Source organism: Scyliorhinus torazame, chromosome 11 (genome assembly GCF_047496885.1).
Source record: "Scyliorhinus torazame isolate Kashiwa2021f chromosome 11, sScyTor2.1, whole genome shotgun sequence".
Taxonomy (NCBI): domain Eukaryota; kingdom Metazoa; phylum Chordata; class Chondrichthyes; order Carcharhiniformes; family Scyliorhinidae; genus Scyliorhinus; species Scyliorhinus torazame.
Window position 1 is genome coordinate 237,051,387 of NC_092717.1, and position 20,903 is coordinate 237,072,289.

General features: G+C 47.7%; 1 protein-coding gene and 1 pseudogene across 5 annotated transcripts in view; both read right to left on the bottom strand.

Annotated features, from left to right (window-relative positions):
* LOC140385858 (intermembrane lipid transfer protein VPS13B-like) overlaps positions 1–20,903 on the bottom strand; it is a 1,311,478-nt gene that overhangs the window by 862,254 nt on the left and 428,321 nt on the right. For all 5 annotated transcript variants that reach the window (XM_072468452.1, XM_072468451.1, XM_072468450.1 and 2 more), the window contains exon 19: positions 1,520–1,699. In XM_072468452.1, the coding sequence (XP_072324553.1) occupies positions 1,520–1,699 (180 nt within the window). The remainder of the gene's footprint in view (positions 1–1,519; positions 1,700–20,903) is intronic.
* LOC140385857 (nucleoporin Nup37 pseudogene) lies at positions 2,913–4,139 on the bottom strand (annotated as a pseudogene).

Genomic DNA, 20,903 nt, shown 5'->3' on the forward strand with positions numbered 1-20,903 from the left:
CCTCATGGGTGTAAATTCCAAGGGACAATGGGCAAGATCGTCCAGCTCTTGCGCTGTCGGGTCTTCTGGTCGCTTTTCCCCTGCATGTTTCCCGGCAGTGTGGGGCTGCCTCCAGCTGTGAAACTCGCCGCAGGGAGGACAGAGAATCCCAACTAATAATTCTCTGTAACTCACACCTGCAAATTTAGCAGTCAGCTTTGTAGACCTCTTGACATCTCTCTCTAATAACGCTATATCCTTTTTCAAACTTGTCAGAGGCACCACCTTACAGGCGAGATGTTAAATCAAGACCCTGCCCGCTTGTATTATTCAAAGAATATCAGGGACATATCTAAGGGTGTTGGCTCTTATTCTCTTCAGAGTAAAGCCAGGAATTTACACCATTCTATAAATACACAATGAACGTGAAAGATTCTGCAGCAAATGCGTTACCCAGCAGTGCAGCTGATTTGAAATTACTCACTGAATTGCTAGATAAGACTGAGGTTTGCAATAATATACTGAGAGACAACTAAATACTTAGTCACTCAAAAAACTTGCCAGATGATTTTCTGCCGATGACACATTTTAAATGCGGCGCCCGATATAAACAAGACTAATTTTATCAGCAAGAATATTCAGAATCACAGAACATAGACAAAGACGCAGATTTAAGGTAAAGACCAGCCCTGATCTGACTAAATGGTGGAACAAGCTCCAGGTGTTGTATGGCTTATTCCTGTTCCTAAATCTATTGCAGTCTTAATATTAAATTAAAATTACCAGTGCAGAAATATCACATCAATTTGGAGGGATTATTAGTCTTTTTATCTTTGCAGCAAGAAGAAAAGCTTTTAGGGCATTAGAGATGAGCAATATATGCTGGCCTTAGCAGCAAAGCTCTCATCCCATGAAGGAACAAGAGAAAATTAGTAATGCTGAGGCACCAGATTGTGATTCAGCTAAATGATGAGTTATGCATTCCATGTCATGCATTCACAAGTCAGATGGAAATGCACAGCTCAAGAGGTGTTACAAGGTATCTTCTGAAATGCACTACTGTATTTAAATTTTTTAACGTATTTAATCATCCTATAAGCTATGATTTTTCATAGCAACTTATTTCCTGAATACTATGCAACTTTAGTACAGCTTAAAATGTCACGCGAATTAAAACTTCATTAAGCTGCAACAGTTGCATATTGTATAAAGGTTTGAAACTCAAAAAGAAATTACAAAAAGGATAATGTCACACAATCTTTTAAGCCATTTTCACTGGGGAAAGAGAAGATGTTGGTGCTATCCTGAACTACACACTAGCCATCTAGGAAACTGAACTAACTGGACCCGTCAACGTGTTGTTATTTCATGCCTGCGTGACAGATGGAACGTAGTCATTGCTGCAGCAGCGCATTAGCAAGACTGTGATCCGTATTGTGCCTCATATTCTTGAGCGTACTATAGTGATGTGGTACTCATCTACAATAATGGCAGGAATGTTAACCATAAACCAAAACTATATCATGATGTTTGCACTTACCAGAGTTATGATAGCTGTCCATTTGCTGAGGAATCTGAATGGTGAAAGTTATCAGATCAGGGGCAAAGAGTGACACAGGTTTCCTGCTTTCATTCAGCCATTTGCTCTTGTGCAACTCCCTGGTGTCTGATGGCCCTTGTATTAGCGGAATCAATTTTTCCTTCGCGCCATCACTTCTTCCTAATGTTGAGAAAAATGGTTTCATCAGTTCTCTCAACATTTCATTTGTATCAAATTTTATCTAAACTGATTGCCTTCCTACCTTGACATCAACCAGAGAAGCAAAATTAGCTGGCCTGTTTTTAATCATGTGGAATCTTGGACTTGCACCAATATTTTTGGAAAAGCATTTTCAAGGAAATCCACAACAATAAGCCGGGCTTATCAGCCAAAAAAAAGTTGCTGTGAGTTCAGATGATTTCAAGCACAATAGACCACACCTGTGACCATAAGTTAACCTGACCAGCATTTCCACAGAGCCTTCATCATTGCTCAGGTTATGGGCTTTTTATTTCAAATAGCACAAAGGATATCATCCTGGTTGGCCACTTGGACATCGATATGACTTCATTTAAATTCATTTACCACCAGCTGCCGGAATAAGTCATTCCTTAGAGTAAGCAGGTCATGACAATGTAATGAAAACATACAACCTAGCCCCCAGGGAGGACCGAGTGGTTGGCTGCATGCAACCTTGGTATGTAAAGGACTGTTTTATATGCAGAATGAATACACTGATAGCTAATTTAACGTTATGCTTTCTTGCAAATACCACATGCCACCGCAAACCAATTCCATAAAAACCAGGATGAAAGGAGAATCCGTATTGTTTGTGACAAAGAAAGCAAAGAACTGTCAGTAAGTTGCCAATAACCCAGAAACTGGACTGCATTGTGCTAATTTCATAGAGGTAAAAGAGTTGCCTAGAAATGTCCAATCGTTCGCACTGCAAGTGTGTTGTCCGTGATATTTGTGAGGGCTCTTCGATATGTAAAAAGGGGACTTGGAGGCCAGGGCAAATCTCACTTTGCCGAATTTGATTGTGGGCTGACAATAGCAGATGTCATGCACTCTGCGGTCAGTTGCTTGAGGCATTTAACAGCGAAACCAGCTTTTCTTAAGAGACTGCTGATGGCTGCCACCTGAAAAGTTAAGTTTTACAACATTTTATTTGCCTTATTAAATCTACGGATTGCTGCCAGGCACCGCTTTCATGCTCTCAGTTTCATCTGCATCCTCACTGTCAGCCAGTGTCCAATTTGACCAAACTCACATGACTGGAAAGGCGTCTGCAAGTTCTCAACTGGTACCCACAGCTTGCAGGTGAAAAAACAAATGAAGATAGCGTAGCAACGTGTTGTGAGTCTGCAGTCACCCTCAGTGTGCATTTTTTTTTTACACAATGGAGAAATCTTTAATGATCAGCTTCAACTCACTTCCAGATGTTTTTGCGCTGGACATCGGTATTCACATCAACCCATTTCACAAAAGTTAATCCAGAACCCAACTTGAAAGTATTTAGCAGTCTTGTTGAAGAGCCAAAAACTTTTCTTCTACATCTCAGTCATCCAAAACAAAATTTTCCGATCGCCACCAATTGCACATAATGGGAGTGCCAACTCAGCCCTGAAGCCACGGGTGCAGAGCCGAGCGTAATAGCCTGGGGATGACCCAAATGGTGAACGAGTAATTGGCTGTTCATCTTGCCTGGATAGCCAGTGGGAGCAAAAAGATTTTCATTGGCTTTTGACCATCGGAATCTTCGTGCTCCATCCAAGTGGACGGTCTCTTCTCTTGGGGGTAACTGGAGCGAGTAATGTCCCAGATCAGCCAATCGGTCCCTGCAACCGCACCGACTTTGATCGTGTTGCCGAGACACCAATCTGCTGACAGCAGTGGCATCTGGCCGCAGTCCAGAGACAGGATGGCCTGCAGAGTGACCAGGTCATAAAAGCGAATGATTCCATCCTTCTCCGCCACCATCAGCTTGTACATCTCCTCGGGATGCCAACACAAGCTCATTCCTGACGGGTGCAGGAGAAACAATGTCTTTTGGTTTCCATCAAGGTCCCAGATACGACATGTGTGATCATCACTAACGCTTGCAATCTGCTTCCCAGTGTTGGGGTCAAATATTGGATCGTTGATGTAATCAGTGTGACCTTCTATTACCTGCCACCTGGTGTTTTGCTTGAGATCAGATGTGAGCAGTCTCAACTTTCTGTCAGCATCTGCTGCACAAAACCGGATCAGCTGTGTCAGTGTGTCCATCTTAGTTTCTGGGCTCCAAGCAATAGAATCCACTCGTATACCACGATGAAAAGTCTGGAGGGTCTTGTATTCCATTCCTTTAATTTCTGCATCTTCTTCCTGGAAGCGGCAGTTTCCCACCACGATGTAGTTATCCCCTCCGCAGGCGACCAGGCTGCCGGCGCCGCAGCTCTCGAAAAGGTTAAACTCCACCACGTGCACCATCTCCTCGCTTGGTACCGTGTGGCTGGCACACCACACTGACCCGTCGTTCACCAGCATCTCTCTCCCAGTCCCGGAGGACGGGGAAACCCCGATGGAACGTTCACACTGGATACTCCCCGAGGATTCCCTCAATGGAACGTTCAGACACTCCCCACCCTCAGTGTGCATGAGCAGTGTGTACAGCACAGATACCTTGCCCCAATTTGGCTATGATCCAATTTCTGCGTCAGCATGTCCAAGGACATGGGCAGCACGGTAGCCTTGTGGATAGCACAATTGCTTCACAGCTCCAGGGTCCCAGGTTCGATTCCGGCTTGGGTCACTGTCTGTGCCGAGTCTGCACATCCTCCCCGTGTGTGCGTGGGTTTCCTCCGGGTGCTCCGGTTTCCTCCCACAGTACAAAGATGTGCGGGTTAGGTGGATTGGCCATGATAAATTGCCCTTAGTGTCCAAAATTGCCCTTAGTGTTGGGTGGGGTTACTGGGTTATGGGGATAGGGCGGAAGTGATGACCTTGGGTAGGGTGCTCTTTCCAAGAGCCGGTGCAGACTCGATGGGCCAAATGGCCTCCTTCTGCACTGTAAATTCTATGATAATCTATGAATCAAACTCCATGTGGGTAGCAGAGCCGTGGTAACAGGAGTGGCTGAAGATAGTGTCCAATAGCCCTGTTACTTGCAAGCTGCTTGGAAGCGGGTTCGGAGGCAGGGAACGTGGGAACATTTTTTAAAGATGAATTGGTGCTGCTCCCCAACATAGTCCTGCAACCAGCTGCTTTTCCTAGGAGAGTTCTGCATGCAAGGGTGACAACTCACCGAGACCAGCAGGAAGCCACTTAAGGTCATTATAGCAGCAATTGATGGGGATTTTGAGGGCAAGGGCAGATTGTCAGAAATGCACAGGACTCCCACAGCACCTGCAACTCTTCTCCGCACAGAAGCCTAGAGTACAGCAAAAAAAAGGAGCAAACTGGTAATCTTCAGATGTCCGCTGACAAACAGTTTCAATTGACAGAGTTTTTCCTGCAAACAGATCCATGAGATAGTGTTGGGCATCATGACCCTCATGACTTGGCCGATAGTTCCAACAAAAGTATCATGTCCCCGCCTTATGGCACGCCCGAGTAGCAAACACAATCCACAAGTGCTCCTTTCACTTTGGGCATTCTGGGCTCCTGCATCCGTCGTCTACTTCGCATCCCTAATTCGATGCACTCCTGGAGGCAGTTTCACCACTGGCCTCAACCGGAAAGATCATACACGTGATATCCCACCACGCCCATGGTTCCCAACCTGTAAATGCATCCGGACTTTGGAATCAGCATACGAGTGACACATTTCAGCCCATGATGTCACAGATTTCACTGACGCAGCCATTTTAATTTCTTTGGCCAAGATTTCCCAGCCCCAACATGGAGGGTCCCACCATGGCGGATGTGGCAAGCTGGCCAAAAGTCCATTGATTTTGGCGGCACCGGTGAATCCAGTTAGTGGTGAGACCAGAATATTTTGCCTACTTTTTAAATTGTCGCGATCTACCAGCCGCGTTGCGGTACCCGACTGGGGGCGCGGGCCACACCTGGAGTATTGTGTGCAGTTTTGGTGTCCTTATCTGAGGAAGGATGCCCTTGCTATGGAGTGAGTCGAGCGAAGGTTTACCAGACTGATTCCTGCAATGGTGGGACTGTCATATGAGGAGAGACTAAGTCGGTTAGGATTATACTCATTGGAGTTTAGAAGAGTGAAAGGGGATCTCATAGAAACATTTCAAATTCTAAAAGGATTAGACAGTGTAGATTCAGAAAGAACGTTCCCGATGGTGGGGGAGTCTAGAACTAGGGGTCATAATTTGAGGACCGAGGTGAGGAGAATTTCCTTTACAAAGAGTGTGGTGAATCTGTGGAATTCACGACCACAGAAAGTAGTTGGGGCCAAAACTTTGTGTAATTTCACGAAGGAATTAGATATTGCTCTCGAGTTTGAAGGGATAAAGGTATATGGGGGGAAGGTAGGATCTTGATATTGAACTTAGATCAGCCATGATCATAAAGAATGGTGGAGCAGGTTAAGGGCCGAATAGCATCCCCCTGCTTCTGTTTTCTATGTTTCTATGTATGCAATCTCGCAGACTGAAGTCGGCTTAGACCCTGACTTACCTCTGCCTTCATGGACGGCCAACCGGCATCTACCAGCCTTGTTGAGGCCCCCCCCCCCCACCACCCACCACCCTCCACCCCCCCCCCCCCCCACCCTCCCCCCCCCCCCCCCCCACTGCCCCACCCCCACCCCCAAGTTGGGTGTCGTTCACCCTAGCCATGCCACCTGGGTGACAGCCTGGCACTGCCAAGATGCCCATGTGGCACTGCCAGGCTACCAGGTTGACAGTGCTAAGGTGCAAAGCTGGTATTGTGCCCGCACCAGGGATCGGACCTGGGGGTGCCCTGTCCGTATGTGGTGGTATGCGTAGGGCCCGCGGACCCCCGGACAGATGAGTTGGGGCATTGGGGGGGATGCATCAGGGGATCGTAAGATTGCGCACCATTTAAAAATTGCATCCTGATCCCTTCCTGCACCGAGACGCTCCACTAAGTACAGCCTCAGTGGCACAAAAACAAGACAGATGCCGTCTTTCCCAGCTAGCTGGTTTAGCACAGTGGGCTAAATAGCTGGCTTGTAATTCAGAACAAGGCAGCAGCGCGGGTTCAATTCCGGTACCGGCCTCCCTGAACAAGCGCTGGAATGTGGCGACTAGGAGCTTTTCACAGTAACTTCATTGAAGCCTACTTGTGACAATAAGCGATTATTATTATTATTAGCTCACGCACAATGTGTCCATTTCCAAAGTATATGCCCACAGAACTCGGGTATTCAGCTGAATGAATATGTTCTTATTATGGTAAGCATTAAGGTTCTCTTGCCTTAACACAACATGTAATGTGTTTCATTACTTCAATTCTGCAAAGATTAAAGAAGCTGGGCTATGAGAAAAGGACATCAACCTAAACGGTAACTCAATTTCTCTATAAACGGATGCTACCAGACATCTTGGGTGGGATGTCCCACGCAACTCGCGCCGTGTTTCGCAGCCAGGGAGGTGGTCCGCCACTGACCGCTGGCGGGATCTTCTGCACTCCCCTCCCCCCGCCCCCCCCACAATGCTGTCAACGGGGTTTCCCATTCTACCCAACCCCTGTTGCCGTTTTCCCGGCAGCAAGGATTAGCTGACGGCAGGACCGGAATATCCCGCCAGCAAGGACAGACGGTATTTCCAGCATTTTCTGTTTTTAGTTTAGATGGTTGGAAATTGACGTCCCTAAGAAAAATCATGAGAGATTTCATTCAGATGTTCAAAATTATGAAGGACATTATAATAAATTGGGGGAATTAATGCCACTGGTCGGAGTGTCAGTAACCAGAAAATGCAGGTTTACATTTTTTTTTTTTTTACATAGAATTTACAGTGCAGAAGGAGGCCATTCAGCCCATCGAGTCTGCACCGGCTCTTGGAAAGAGCACCCTACCCAAGCCCACACCTCCACCCTATCCCCAAAACCCAGTAACCCCACCCAACACTAAGGGCAATTTTGGACACTAAGGGCAATTTATCAAGGCCAATCCACCTAACCTGCACATCTTTGGACTGTGGGAGGAAACCGGAGCACCCGGAGGAAACCCACGCACACACGGGGAGGATGTGCCGACTCCGCACAGACAGTGACCCAAGCCGGGAATCGAACCTGGGACCCTGGCGCTGTGAAGCAATTGTGCTAACCACTATGCTACCGTGCTGCCCACGGTATCATTTATTGGCAAAATAAGCGGGGAGATGAGAAGAATTGTTTTTATCTGGGATGCAGTGCTTAAAAGGAGACCAGACCCAGACTCAAAGGTCACTTTGAAAAGAGAATTAGATGTATACTTGATGGGAAAGAAACTGTAAGGCAACTGGGAAAGAGAATGGAAGGAATGAGATGATAAACAACAACAGCAGGAGTAGGCCAATTGGCCCATCAAGCCTACTCCACCATTCAATAACATAATGGTTGATCTGACTGTGGCTTAACGCCATTTTCCTGTCTACTTTTCATAATCCTCAATTCCCTTGTCGATACAAAATGTCTCAGTCAGTCTTGAATATATTCATTAGCCCAGGCTGCAATGCTCTCTGTGGAATATAAATCCAAGGGTAGACAACCCTTTGAGATAAGGAAGTTCTCAGTTCAGCCTTAATTGGATTGGATTGGATGGATTTGTTTATTGTCACGTGTACCGAGGTACAGTGGAATCTATTTTTCTGCGAGCAGCTCAACAGATCATTAAGTACATGAAAAGAAAAGAAAAGAAATACATAATAGGGCAACACAAAGTACACAATGTAACTACATAAACACCGGTATCGGGCGAAGCATACAGAGTGTCGTGTTAATCAGGTCAGTCCATAAGACGGTTGTGTAGGAGTCTGGTAACAGCGAGGAAGAAGCTGTTTATGAATCTGTTCGTGCGTGTTCTCAGACTTTTGTATCTCCTGCCTGATTGAAGAAGTTGGAAGAGTGAGTAAGCCGGGTGAGAGGGGTCTTTGATTATGCTGCCCACTTTCCCCAGGCAGCAGGAGGTGTAGATGGAGTCAATGGATGGGAGGCACGTTCGTGTGATGGACTGGGCTGTGTTCACGACTCTTTGAAGTTTCTTGCGGTCTTGGGCCGAGCAGTTGCCATACCAGGCTGTGATGCAGCCCGATAGGATGCTTACTATGGTAAATGGGAGTCTCCTTATTTGGAAGCTGTGCCCCCTTGTTCTAGATTTCCCCATGAGAGGAGATATCCTCTCAGCATCTGCCCAGACAAGTCCACTCAGAATTCTATATTTCAGTTAGATCATCTCTCATTCTTCTGATCTCCAATGGGTATAGGCTCAACGTGCTCAAGCTTTCCTAACGAGGCAGCCCCTTCATCCAGTCTAGTGCACCTTCTCTGAACTGCTTCCAATGGAAAGGGATGGGGGTAGAGCAGGGGAATGGGAGTGCGATGATAGCTCTTTCAAAGAGTTGGCATCGGCATGATAGGATGAATGGCCTCCTTCTATGCTATATGATCCAAATTCAGATGTATCCAGCTGACAATAAATCGCCATCCATGTGACTCCCTTAGTCCCTTAGAATCACTATCATGAGACCAGATCTAATAAAGTTGGTTCAGCACCACTAACTCACCTGTTGGAAGCAATACTGCTCAAAGAACAAATTTGGAAGTCAAAACCTCATGTGCTTTGAACAAGAGATACAATATAATAAAATGCCAAATGTAAACCATAAAGTAAACTTAAAGCAGCAGAATCAGTTTGGCTCGGAGCCCTTATTCTGAACTAGGATGCAAGAGATATTTCATGAGCAATGCACTTTGTCAGAAGAAACAAAATATTGATATCTAATTACAGTGTACATTGTCAATTCTGATTCTGAAATTCATCCGGGATACTAGATTAAGAGCTTAGACAAAGTACTTTGGGCAGATACTTTCTCTTTGAATAGTCAGGCTTAAAAAAGGTTTGCTTGGATGAATGATTGGTCCCATCAGAATAGAGGGAATTCATCCTGGGGTCATTCGAGTTGCTTAACACTAAGACAGCATTTAACAGTTGTTATCACAATATCAAAAAAAAGGAGTTGAATGCAAGTACAGGAACCAGTTGCCCCAACACTTAATGTGGTAGAACTACTGAGAAGTAATTTCTAGGATGCCACCAACATTCACCTAGGAAATCTGAAACAATTCAGCATAGATTCAGAGTTATTTGGTCATGCCTCACAAATTCCTTGGAATTCCTTGAGAAAGTAATGAAGCTGTCAGGTCTGTCAATTAATAGAATTTTGATTTAAGTATTAGTCGGCATTTAATGAAAAGAAATTTCTTCTGACTAAGACTAACGCTCATTTCATCATTAGCAAAAGGCCATCTGAATTAAAAGTTGGTTTGACAATAGAAAGAATGACGATAACAGTGGTTAGCACCGCTGCCTACAGCGCTGAGGACCCGGATTCAAATCCCGGCCCTGGGTCACTGTCCATGTGGAGTTTGCACATGCTCCCCGTGTCTGCGTGGGTTTCACTCCCACAACCCAAAGATGTGCAGGGTAGGTGGATTGGCCACGCTAAATTGCCCCTTCACTGGAAAAAAATAATTGGGCACTCTAAATTTATAAAATAAAGAATGACGATAAATGCAACACACAAACATACAAATTAGCACAGGAGTTGGCCATTCAGTCCCTCGGACCCACTCTGCGTGCGGTAAGGTGGCACAGTGGTTAGCACTGCGGCCTCACAGCTCCCGGATCCCGGATTCAATTCCGGCTTGGGGTGACTGCCTGTGTGAAGTTACTGTGAAAAGCCCCTAGTCACCACATTCCAGCGCCTGTTCGGGGAGGCTGGTACGGGAATTGAACCTGCACTGCTGGCCTTGTTCTGCTTTACAAGCCTGCTGTTTAGCCCACTGTGCTAAACCAGCCCCTTTAGAATACAGTCAAGAAAGGCTAATATTTTACAAATTCTGTTGTCAGGGAAAATATTGAAAAGAATAAAACTACAACCTTTGTTAAGTGTGGAGCTAGAAATTTTAACTATCAGCCAAGGTCTGGTGATGCAAAACCTATCCCTAAGGTCAGGTTTGGGGCATGTGAAGCTCAATTGTTTACTCCACTTGTGTTAGATTACATTGTGCAGTCTGGGGCTCTTTCCTGGCAACTTTAGGATACCAACTGAACTCAGGAATAGGAATTAAGGGCTATGGAGAGAGAGCGGGTAAATGGAGTTGAAATCAGCCATGATTGAATGGTGGAGTGGACTCGATGGGCCGAATGGCCTTACTTCCGCTCCTATGTCTTATGGTCTTAACAATGTGGCAGTGTGAGCAACAATGTTCATTTATATTGTGCCCTTAACGTAGGAAAATGTCCCAAAGCCACTTCACCTTCGCCCCAGAAGTATATTTAGCATGCTGTAGGGGTTTGCATGAGGGTTTAATCACCACCTTCTCAAGGGCAATTAGAGAAGGGCAATAAATGCTGGGTTTGCCAGTGATATCTGAATAAATAATTGTGTTTAAAAGTTTCAAAACTGAAATAAATGCTAATACCCTGGAATTCATATCACGAAAAAATGTTCACAGATATGTTCAAATTAAGTTCTTACAGATCCACAGCTTGACATGACTCTCAATGGTTTCCTTCTTGATACAACCAGAACTTCCAATGTCAGACCATCAACAAATAAATAAATAAATAATCTTTATTGTCACAAGTAGGCTTACATTAACACTGCAATGAAGTTACTGTGAAAAGCCCCTAGTCGTCACATTCCGGCGCCTGTTCGGGTACACCGAGGGAGAATTCAGAATTCACAGCTGGTACGGTAATTGAACCCATGCTGCTGGCCTTGTTCCGCATCACAAACCAGCTGTCTAGCCCACTGAGCTAAACCAGCCCTCACACTAAACTCTTGGGGCGGGATTCTCCACTCCCGCGCCGAAGTGGCCGCGCCGTCGTGAACGCCGTCGAGGTTCATGACGGCGCAAAATTGCCCCGGTCCCGACCGATTCAGGCCCCGACAATGGACCAGGATCGGGGCCGCGTCATCTACACGCGCCAGGCCTTGTCGCCCACGTAAAAGCGGCGCCGCATAGATGACACGGCCGGCGCTGCATAATGGGCATCATCCACGCATGCGTGGTTGCCGTCCTCTCTAAGTCCGCCCCACAAGAAGATGGCCGACGGATCTTGCGGGGCCGCGGAAGGAAGGAGGTCCTTCTTCAGAGAGGACGGCCCGACGATCGGTGGGCACCGATTGCGGGCCACCCCACATTTCAGGTAAAGCCCGGTGCAGGATCCCCCCTCGCCCCCCCGCAGGCCGCCCCCCCAACGTTCACGCACCGCTCACGACTGCAGCGACCAGGTGTGGACGGCGCCGGGGGGAACCCACCGTTTTGGCCTGGCCGCTCGGCCCATCCGGGCCTCAGAATAGCGGGGGTGCCGGAGAATCGCCATTTTCGGTGTCTCCGGCGATTCTCCGGCCTGCGGCCCGCGAAACTCGACCGGGCCTTTCCCGCCGCTTGGGAGAATCGCGGGAGGGCGTCGGACCAGCGTCCCCGGAAATATTGGCGGCCCAGGCGATTCTCCCAACCGGCGTGGGAGTGGAGAAACGCGCCCTTGATGTTTGGGGCTAAGGGATCAAGGAATATGGGGGAGAAGATGGGATCAGGGTACTGAACTTGATAATCAGTCACGATCAGAATGAATGGCGGAGCAGGCTCGAAGGGCCGAATGGCCTCCTCCAGCTTCTATTTTCTATGCATGTTTCTATGTCAGTTAGCTTTCACATTTAACCTAACAGCCACTTCCAAACTGAAGTGAAAGAAGTTGCAGTTGTCAAGAGTGTCCAAGAACATGTTGGAGGTGAATGAAGTCACAAGTGTCCTCACTTTTTTTAAGATGAGAATGAAATATTCATACAGACTAATGAAAGAATTCCTGACTAGCCACATAATGGACCCAATTCTTTCTAAACTGCTTCCCTGAACAATCACGCAGCAATTTTGAAAACCTCTCAGATTGGAGCATTGCATCAACACGGGAAATGCAAAAACAGTTTTTTTTCAAAAGACTAATCTAAATTCAGGAGTGCATTAAGTAAACGTGTAGCATTAAAGAGAAGAAAGCTGAACCTTTTTTTGCACAGTGCTCGGTTCAAAAGAATCACTTTGCTCAAGACCAACGGAGAGCAAATATTTGGGGGAAATGGTGTCAAATGTGAAAAAGGATAGCTTGCCAATGAAAAAGCATATTGGGAAGTGTCAAAAAATGACACATACAAAGCTTCAACCTTGGCTCAATGTTACCATTCTCATCTTGGAGTCACAAGGTTATGAGTTGAAGACCCACCCTAGTTGAAAAGTTGAGCGCAGGAACAAGGTTCGCACTTCATTGCAGGACAAAGGAAATGCTGTGCTGGCAGTCCTGCCTTTTGGATGAAACGCTAAACAAAGCCGTCATCTCAATGGGGGAGTTTGTCTGGTGTCATGGCCAAGATTTATATCAAAACCAAAATCACCAGCATTTGGAGTTAGGTCACAGATCAGCCATGATCTCATTGAATGGCAGAGCAGGCTTGAGAGACTAAATGGCCCACTCCTGTTCCCATGTTTCTTTTATCTGCATATTTATTTTCATTACTGTGGGACCTTACTGTGTGTAAATTGGTGTTTCAGGGTTTTAAAACAGTGACTAGACCAGTGTTATTCAAACTTTTTTTCCGGCAACCATTTTTACCAACTGGCCTACCATGGGGACCCACACCGGCCGACCTTCTTGACCCCTGCGGTTCAACATTTGCAATCCACGCCGCCCAAAATTCATGACACCATTTTCGCTTACGTTTAATGGGACAAGTGAGCCTGCTTGGTCCTCACGATCTCACTTGTTTTGTCATTCAATGTTACATTTCTGTAGGGGTCCTGGAGCTCACACTAGCACTGTGTCCTGTTGTGGACTCTCCTGAACAGCTCACACCACCACTGCTTTGTCCTGTTGTGGATTCTCGTGAGCCACTCTCTCCAGTAGGCTCACCAGTTCTGAGATCCTGGCCTATTTCTGTCTCTGGCCCTCTCTTCATTATTACAAAATGATCCATTTTAACTTTTTCAGTCCTCTTCCTTGTTTGCTGCTGACAAAATGGAGGAATCGCAATCGCGCCCAGAGCACGTGACGTCAGTGTTCGGGGCGAGTGACCTGCTCTCTGCCTCGCTTCAGGCAGGAAGACTGATTGAATTTAAAAAAATCTTCACCTGAGTCATGGTGCTGAGGTCAGGAGGACGGGTGCTTATCGCTGGGTTCTGGGCATGCGCACTGATGAGCGGGCACGCACGTGCAGCGCGCCCGCATTTTTAAAGCCGCTCGCGGTCGTCATTTTTAAAGCCGCTCGCAGCCGGCATTTTTAAAAGCCGGCTGCTTCGACCGGTGTGCGTCACTTCCCGCGATCGGGAACACCGCGATGGATGGCTCCACGACCCTCCCGACACCCACCCGCAACCCACCCGCGGGACACAACCCCAACTTTAAAAATGACTGGAATGGACTTCAAAAGCAATGACTGGCCGTGATGCACTTTAGAGGATGTGTTAGGGCATGAAAGATGCTCATTAAATGCAAGCTAATGCAAAGTTGTTTCCAACATCTGCTGTGGATAGCACAACTGGAGCTGGCGGAAAAGGCTATGTGCATGTGAATAGTGGGTTGGCTTCGATGATAAAGGATCAACTTAACTTCCTATTGGAGCAGTCAATCTCAAAAGAAAAGCAAAGCTGTTATGTGAAGGGCAGATTGAGGTTAAACCGCCACCTAATTTCTTCAAGGTGCCTTAACTTCAAAACAGCATGCTCAGTTGAACAATCAAACTTCTTTCTGTTTACGAAAGCAGCTAACCTAGCAATCTCACACAGAAGTATTTCAAATTTAATATGAAAACAGAAGGCAGCTTTGCACTGTGAGCTCAAAGTCCCTGGGAACCAGTTGAATACTGCAGAGACTCAGGGTACCCTTTCCATACAGCAAAATTAGAAGATTCCAATTTTATCATGTGGCAATAGGGGCTCAATTTGCCCAGCTTGGATTTTTTTCTTGATGATCAACCATTTTCAGGTGGCATATCCAATAGTTACAGCAGCTGGTTTACAAGCCCAATGTTCTGGCGGGCAACAAAAAGAGGGAGACTTACTAATCATCACTCAATTAGCAGGTTGGGAAGCAGGAGGGCAATTTAGTCAACACTGTGCAAGGCTGTGAGAATATTACTGAGAATGGGGCAAGAGAGAGTAAGACAAAATCCTCACCACCAGAACTATTAGTTGTTTCAGTCTGGGGGCAGCAATAATGAAATCACAAGGCACTACCTATGAGTGACCTCCGGATTGGATTGGAGAAGCCACAGCACGGTGGTACAGTGGTTAACACTGCTGCCTCATTGCGCAGGGACCCAGGGGAAATTCAAGACTTGGGTCACTGTCTGTGTATAGTCTGCACATTCTCCCAGTGACTGCATGGGTTTCCTCTGGGTGCTCCGGTTTCCTCCCACAGTCCAAAGATGTGCAGGTTAGGTGGATTTGCCATGCTAAACTACCCGTTAGTGTCCAAAAGGTTAGAATGGGTAACGGGGACAGGGTGGGGGAGTGGGGCTGGGTGGGGTGCTCTTTCAGAGGGTTGTTGCAGACCCGATGGGCCAAATGGACTCCTTCTGCACTATAGTGATTCTAAGCTGGCATTTTTCTCCTTGGAGCCAAGGAGATTGAGAGAAGATTGAGAGAAGATTGGATAGTGGTGTACAAGATTATGAAAAGGCACAAGATAAGGTAGACAAGGAAATGTTCTTCCCATTAGCCTTTATTAAATTAATTTCATAGGATGTGGACTTCGTTGGCTGGGCCAGCATTTGTTGCCCATCCCTAATTGTCCATGAGAAGTTGGTGGTGAGCTGCCTTCTTCAACCGCTGCAGTACACATGGTGTAGGTACACCCACTGTGCTATTAGGGAGTTCAAGATTTTGACACAGCGACAGTGAAGGAACGGCGATCTATTTCCAAGTCAGGACGGTGAGTGACTTGGAGGGGAACCTCCAGGTGGTTTGGTGCCCATGTACCTGCTGCCCATATCCTTCTAGATGCCAGTGGTTTGGAAGGTGTTGCCAAAGGAGCCTGGGTGCACTGCTGCAGTGCATCTTATAAATAGTACACACGGCTGCTACTGTGTGTCAGTGGTGGAGGTTTGAATATTTGTGGAAGGCGGAGCAATCAGGCAGGGCTGCTTTGTCCTGGATGGTGTTGAACTTCTTGTGTGTTGTTCGAGCTGTACTCATCCAGGCAAATGGAGAATATTCCATTGCACTCCTGACTTGTTCCTCGACTGTGGACAGGGTTTGGGGGTTCGGAGGCAAGTTACTTGCCAGAATTCCTAGCCTCTGACCTGCCCTTGTAGCCACAGTATTTATATAGCTAGTTCATTTTAGTTTCTGGTCAATGGTAACCCCCAGGATGTTGATTCAGTGGGGCAGCCACTGAATGTCAAGGGGCGATGATTTGATTCTCTCTTATTGGAGATGGTCATTGACTGGTACTTGTGTGGCACGAATCATACATACAATTCCTACATTGCAGGAGGCCATTCAACCCATCGAGTCTGCAGCGACCTTCTGAAAGAGCACTCTGCCACGGCCCAATCCCCCACCCTATTCCATAATCTCACCTAGGGATAATTTAGCATGGCTAATCCACCTAACCTGCACATCTTTGGGCTTGGGAGGAAACCGGAGCACCCTGAGGAAACCCACGCAGACACGGGGAAAATGTGCAAACTCTACATAGACAGTCACCTGAGGTCGAAATTGAACCCGGGTGAATAGCGCCGTGAGGCAGCAGTGCTAACCACTATGTCACCGTGCCACCCCACGTTACTTGCCACTTGTCAGCCCAAGCTTGAATATTGTCCAGCTGCATTTACAGGTGGGCTATTTCAGAGTCTGAGGAGTCGCGAATGGGACTGAACATTGTTGCAATCGTGAGTGATCATCCCCACAGCTGACCTTATGTTGGAAGGAAGGTAATTGATGAAGTAGCTGAAGATGGTTGGGCCTCGGACACTACCCTGCAGTGATATCCCAGGACTGAGATGACTGACCTCCAACATCCTCAACCATCTTCCTTTGTGTTAGGTATAACACAATTTGGGCAGCATGGTAGCACAAGTGGCTAGCACTGTGGCTTCACAGCGGCAGAGTCCCAGGTTCGATGCCCCGCTGGGTCACTGTCTGTGCGGAGTCTGCACGTTCTCCGTGTCTGCGTGGGTTTCCTCCCGGTGCTCCGGTTTCGTCCCACAGTCCAAAGACGTGCAGGTTAGGTGAATTGGACATGATAAATTGCCCCTAGTGACCAAAAAGGTTAGGATGGGTTATTGGGCTACGGGGATAGGGTGGAAGTGAGGGCTTAAGTGGGTCGGTGCAGACTCGATGGGCCGAATGGACTCCTTCTGCACTGTATGTTCTATAACTCCAATATATGGCTACTTTTCCCCCTGATTCCTATTGACTCAAGTTTAGCTAGGGCTCCATGATGCCAAAGACAATTAAATGCTGCTTTGATGTCAAGGGCAGTCACTCTCGTCTCTGGAGTTCAGGGCGCGATTCTCCGAAATGGAGACTAAGTGTTCGCGCCGTTGTGAATGCCGTCGCGTTTCACGACGGCGCGAAACGGGCGCGGGCACAACCGATTCTGGCCCCCACAGGGGGCAAGCACAGCGGTGGAACGGTTCACGCCGCTCCAGCCTCCTTTCCCGGCGCAAAATAGGCTCCGCGCCAATCCGCGCATGCGCAGGGGACTTCTACAGCGCGCTGGCCCCAATGCAACATGGCATGGGGGTTCAGGGGCCATCTGCGGAACAAAGTAGGCCGGGGGGGGGGGGGGGGGGGAAGAGGTTGGCCCGCCGATTGGTGAGCCCCGATCGTAGGCCAGACCCCATCGGAGCCCCCCCACCCCCACAGGCCGGCCCCCGACCCTTCGCACAGAGGTCCCGCCGGCAGCAACCAGGGGTGAGCGGCGCCAGTGGGACTCTGCCTTTCCGCGCGCCCGCTAGGCCCATCCGGGCTGGAGAATCGGCGGTCGCGACGCGCCAGCACAAATGGCGCCGATTCTCCGCACCTCGGACAATCGCGCGCCGGCGTCGGAGCGGTGTGGCGCGGTTGCGCCGATTCTCCAGCACGGCGCGGGGCTTGGAGAATCGCACCCCAGGTCTTTTATCCATGTTTGAATCAAGGCTGTAATGTGGTCAGGAGCTGAGTGATGCTGGCAGATTCAAAACTGAGTGTCACTGAGCAGGTTATTGCTAAGTAATTGCTGCTTGAAAGCACTGTTGATGACCCATTCCATCACTTTGTTGAAGATTGAGAGTAGACTGATAGGGCGGTAAATGACCGGGTTGGATTTGTCCTGCTTTTTGTGAACAGGGCACACTTGGGCAATTTTCCACATTGACGGGTAGATGCCAGTGTCACAGCTGCACTGGAACAGCTTGGCAAGGGCATTTTAAGTTCTGGAGCACAAGTCTTCAGTACCATTGCCGGAATTTTGTAGGGCCCATAGCCTTTGCAGTATCCAGTGCCTTCAGCCATTTCTTGATATCACATGGAGTGAATCGTATTGGCTGAAGACTGACATCTGTGATGCTGGGACCTCTGGAGGAGACCAATGTGCATCAATCACTCGACATTTCTGGCTAAAGATTACTGCGAATGCTCCAGCCTGGTCTTTTCACTAATGTCTGGGCTCCTCCATCATGGAGGATGATGATATTTGTGGAGCCTCCTCTTCCTACACTCACCCCTAGAGTATCTTGACAACAAGGACTCCTACATCAGACTCCTATTTATTGACTACAGCTCCGCCTTCAACACCATTATCCCAGCCAAACTCATATCAAATCTCCAAAACCTAGGACTTGGCTCCTCACTTTGCAACTGGATCCTCGACTTTCTGACCCACAGACCACAATCAGTAAGAATAAAGAACAGCACCTCTTCCACAATAGTCCTCATTACTGGGGCCTCGCGAGGCTGCATACTTAGTTCCCTACTATACTCCCTGTCTACATTAACTCTTACCAACTTTTGCAGATGCACCACAGAAAGCATCCTATCTAGCTGCATCACAGCCTCGTATGGCAACTGCTTGGCCCAAGACCGCAAGAAACTTCAGAGAGTCGTGAACACAGCCCAGTCCATCACACAAACCTGCCTCCCATTCACTGACTCCATCAACACCTCTCGCTGCCTGGGGAAAGTGGGCAGCATAATCAAAGACCCTTCCCACCTGGCTTACTCACTCTTCCAACTTCTTCCATCAGGCAGGAGATACAAAAGTCTGAGAACACGCATGAACAGACTCAGAAACAGCTTCTTCCCCGCTGTTACCAGACTCCTAAACAACCCTCTTATGGACTGACCTCATTAACACTACACCCCTGTATGCTTTACACGATGCCCATGTTTATGTAGTTACATTGTGTACCTTGTAGCCCCACGGTAGGCTACTGCAGAAAATACGGAGGCATGGGATTCAGGGTGATTTAGCAGTTTGGATCAGAAATTGGCTAGCTGGAAGACGACAAAGGGTGGTGGTTGATGGGAAATGTTCAGACTGGAGTCCAGTTACTAGTGGTGTACCACAAGGATCTGTTTTGGGGCCACTGCTGTTTGTCATTTTTATAAATGACCTGGAGGAGGGGGTAGAAGGATGGGCGAGTAAATTTGAAGATGACACTAAAGTCGGTGGAGTTGTGGACAGTGCGGAAGGATGTTACAAGTTACAGAGGGACGTAGATAAGCTGCAGCGCTCCAGTCTCCAGAACAGTGACCACGACACCACACAACCCTGCCATGGCAATCTCTGCAAGACGTGCCAGATCATCGACATGGATACCACCATTACACGTGAGAACACCACCCACCAGGTACGCGGTACATACTCGTGCGACTCGGCCAACGTTATCTACCTCATATGCTGCAGGAAAGGATGTCCCGAAGCGTGGTACATTGGCGAGACCATGCAGACGCTGCGACAACGAATGAACGGGCATCGCGCGACAATCACCAGGCAGGAATGTTCCCTTCCAGTCGGGGAACACTTCAGCAATCAAGGGCATTCAGCCTCTGATCTCCGGGTAAGCGTTCTCCAAGGCGGCCTTCAGGACGCGCGACAACGCAGAATCGCCGAGCAGAAACTTATAGCCGAGTTCCGCACACATGAGTGCGGCCTCAACCGGGACCTGGGATTCATGTCGCATTACATTCATACCCCACCATCTGGCCTGCAAAATCCTACCAACTGTCCTGGCTTGACACAATTCACACCTCTTTAACCTGAGGTTACCCCATCTCTGGATCTGTAAAGATTTAATCATCTGCTAATGCTCGCATTCCAAGCATTGTCTGGCATCTTTGAATTTGTTTCTGGAACATACCTCTTCATTCACCTGAGGAAGGAGCAGCGCTCCGAAAGCTAGTGACATCGAAACAACCCTGTTGGACTTTAACCTGGTGTTGTAAGACTTCGTACTGTGCTCACCCCAGTCCAACGCCGGCATCTCCACATCATTAGCTTTTATTGGTAGAGGGATTGAGTTTCGGAGCCATGAGGTCATGTTGCAGCTGCACAAAACTCTGGTGCGGCCGCATTTGGAGTATTGCGTGCAATTCTGGTTGCCGCATTAAAAGAAGGATGTGGAAGCATTGGAAAGGGTGCAGAGGAGATTTAACAAAATGTTGCCTGGTATGGAGGGACGATCTTATGAGGGAAGGCTGAGGGACTTGAGGCTGTTTTCGTGCGAGAGAAGAAGGTTAAGAGGTGACGTAATTGAGGCATACAAGATGATCAGAGGATTGGATAGGGTGGACAGTGAGAGCCTTTTTCCTCGGATGGTGATGTCTAGCACGAGGGGACATAGCTTTAAATTGAGGGGAGAATGTCAGAGGTAGGTTCTTTACTCAGAGAGTAGTAAGGGCGTGGAATGCCCTGCCTGAAACAGTAGTGGACTCACCAACACTAAGGGCATTCAAATGGTCATTGGATAGACATATGGACGATAAGGGAATAGTGTAGATGGGCTTTTGAGTGGTTTCACAGGTCGGCGCAACATTGCGGACCGAAGGGCCTGTACTGCGCTGTAATGTTCTATGTTCTTGTGTTGCCCTATTATGTATTTTCTTTTCTTTTCATGTACTTAATGATCTGTTGAGCTGCTCATAGAAAAATACTTTTCATTGTACCTCGGTACACATGACAATAAACAAATTCCAATCCGAACAAGTGAGTTATTTAATAGTC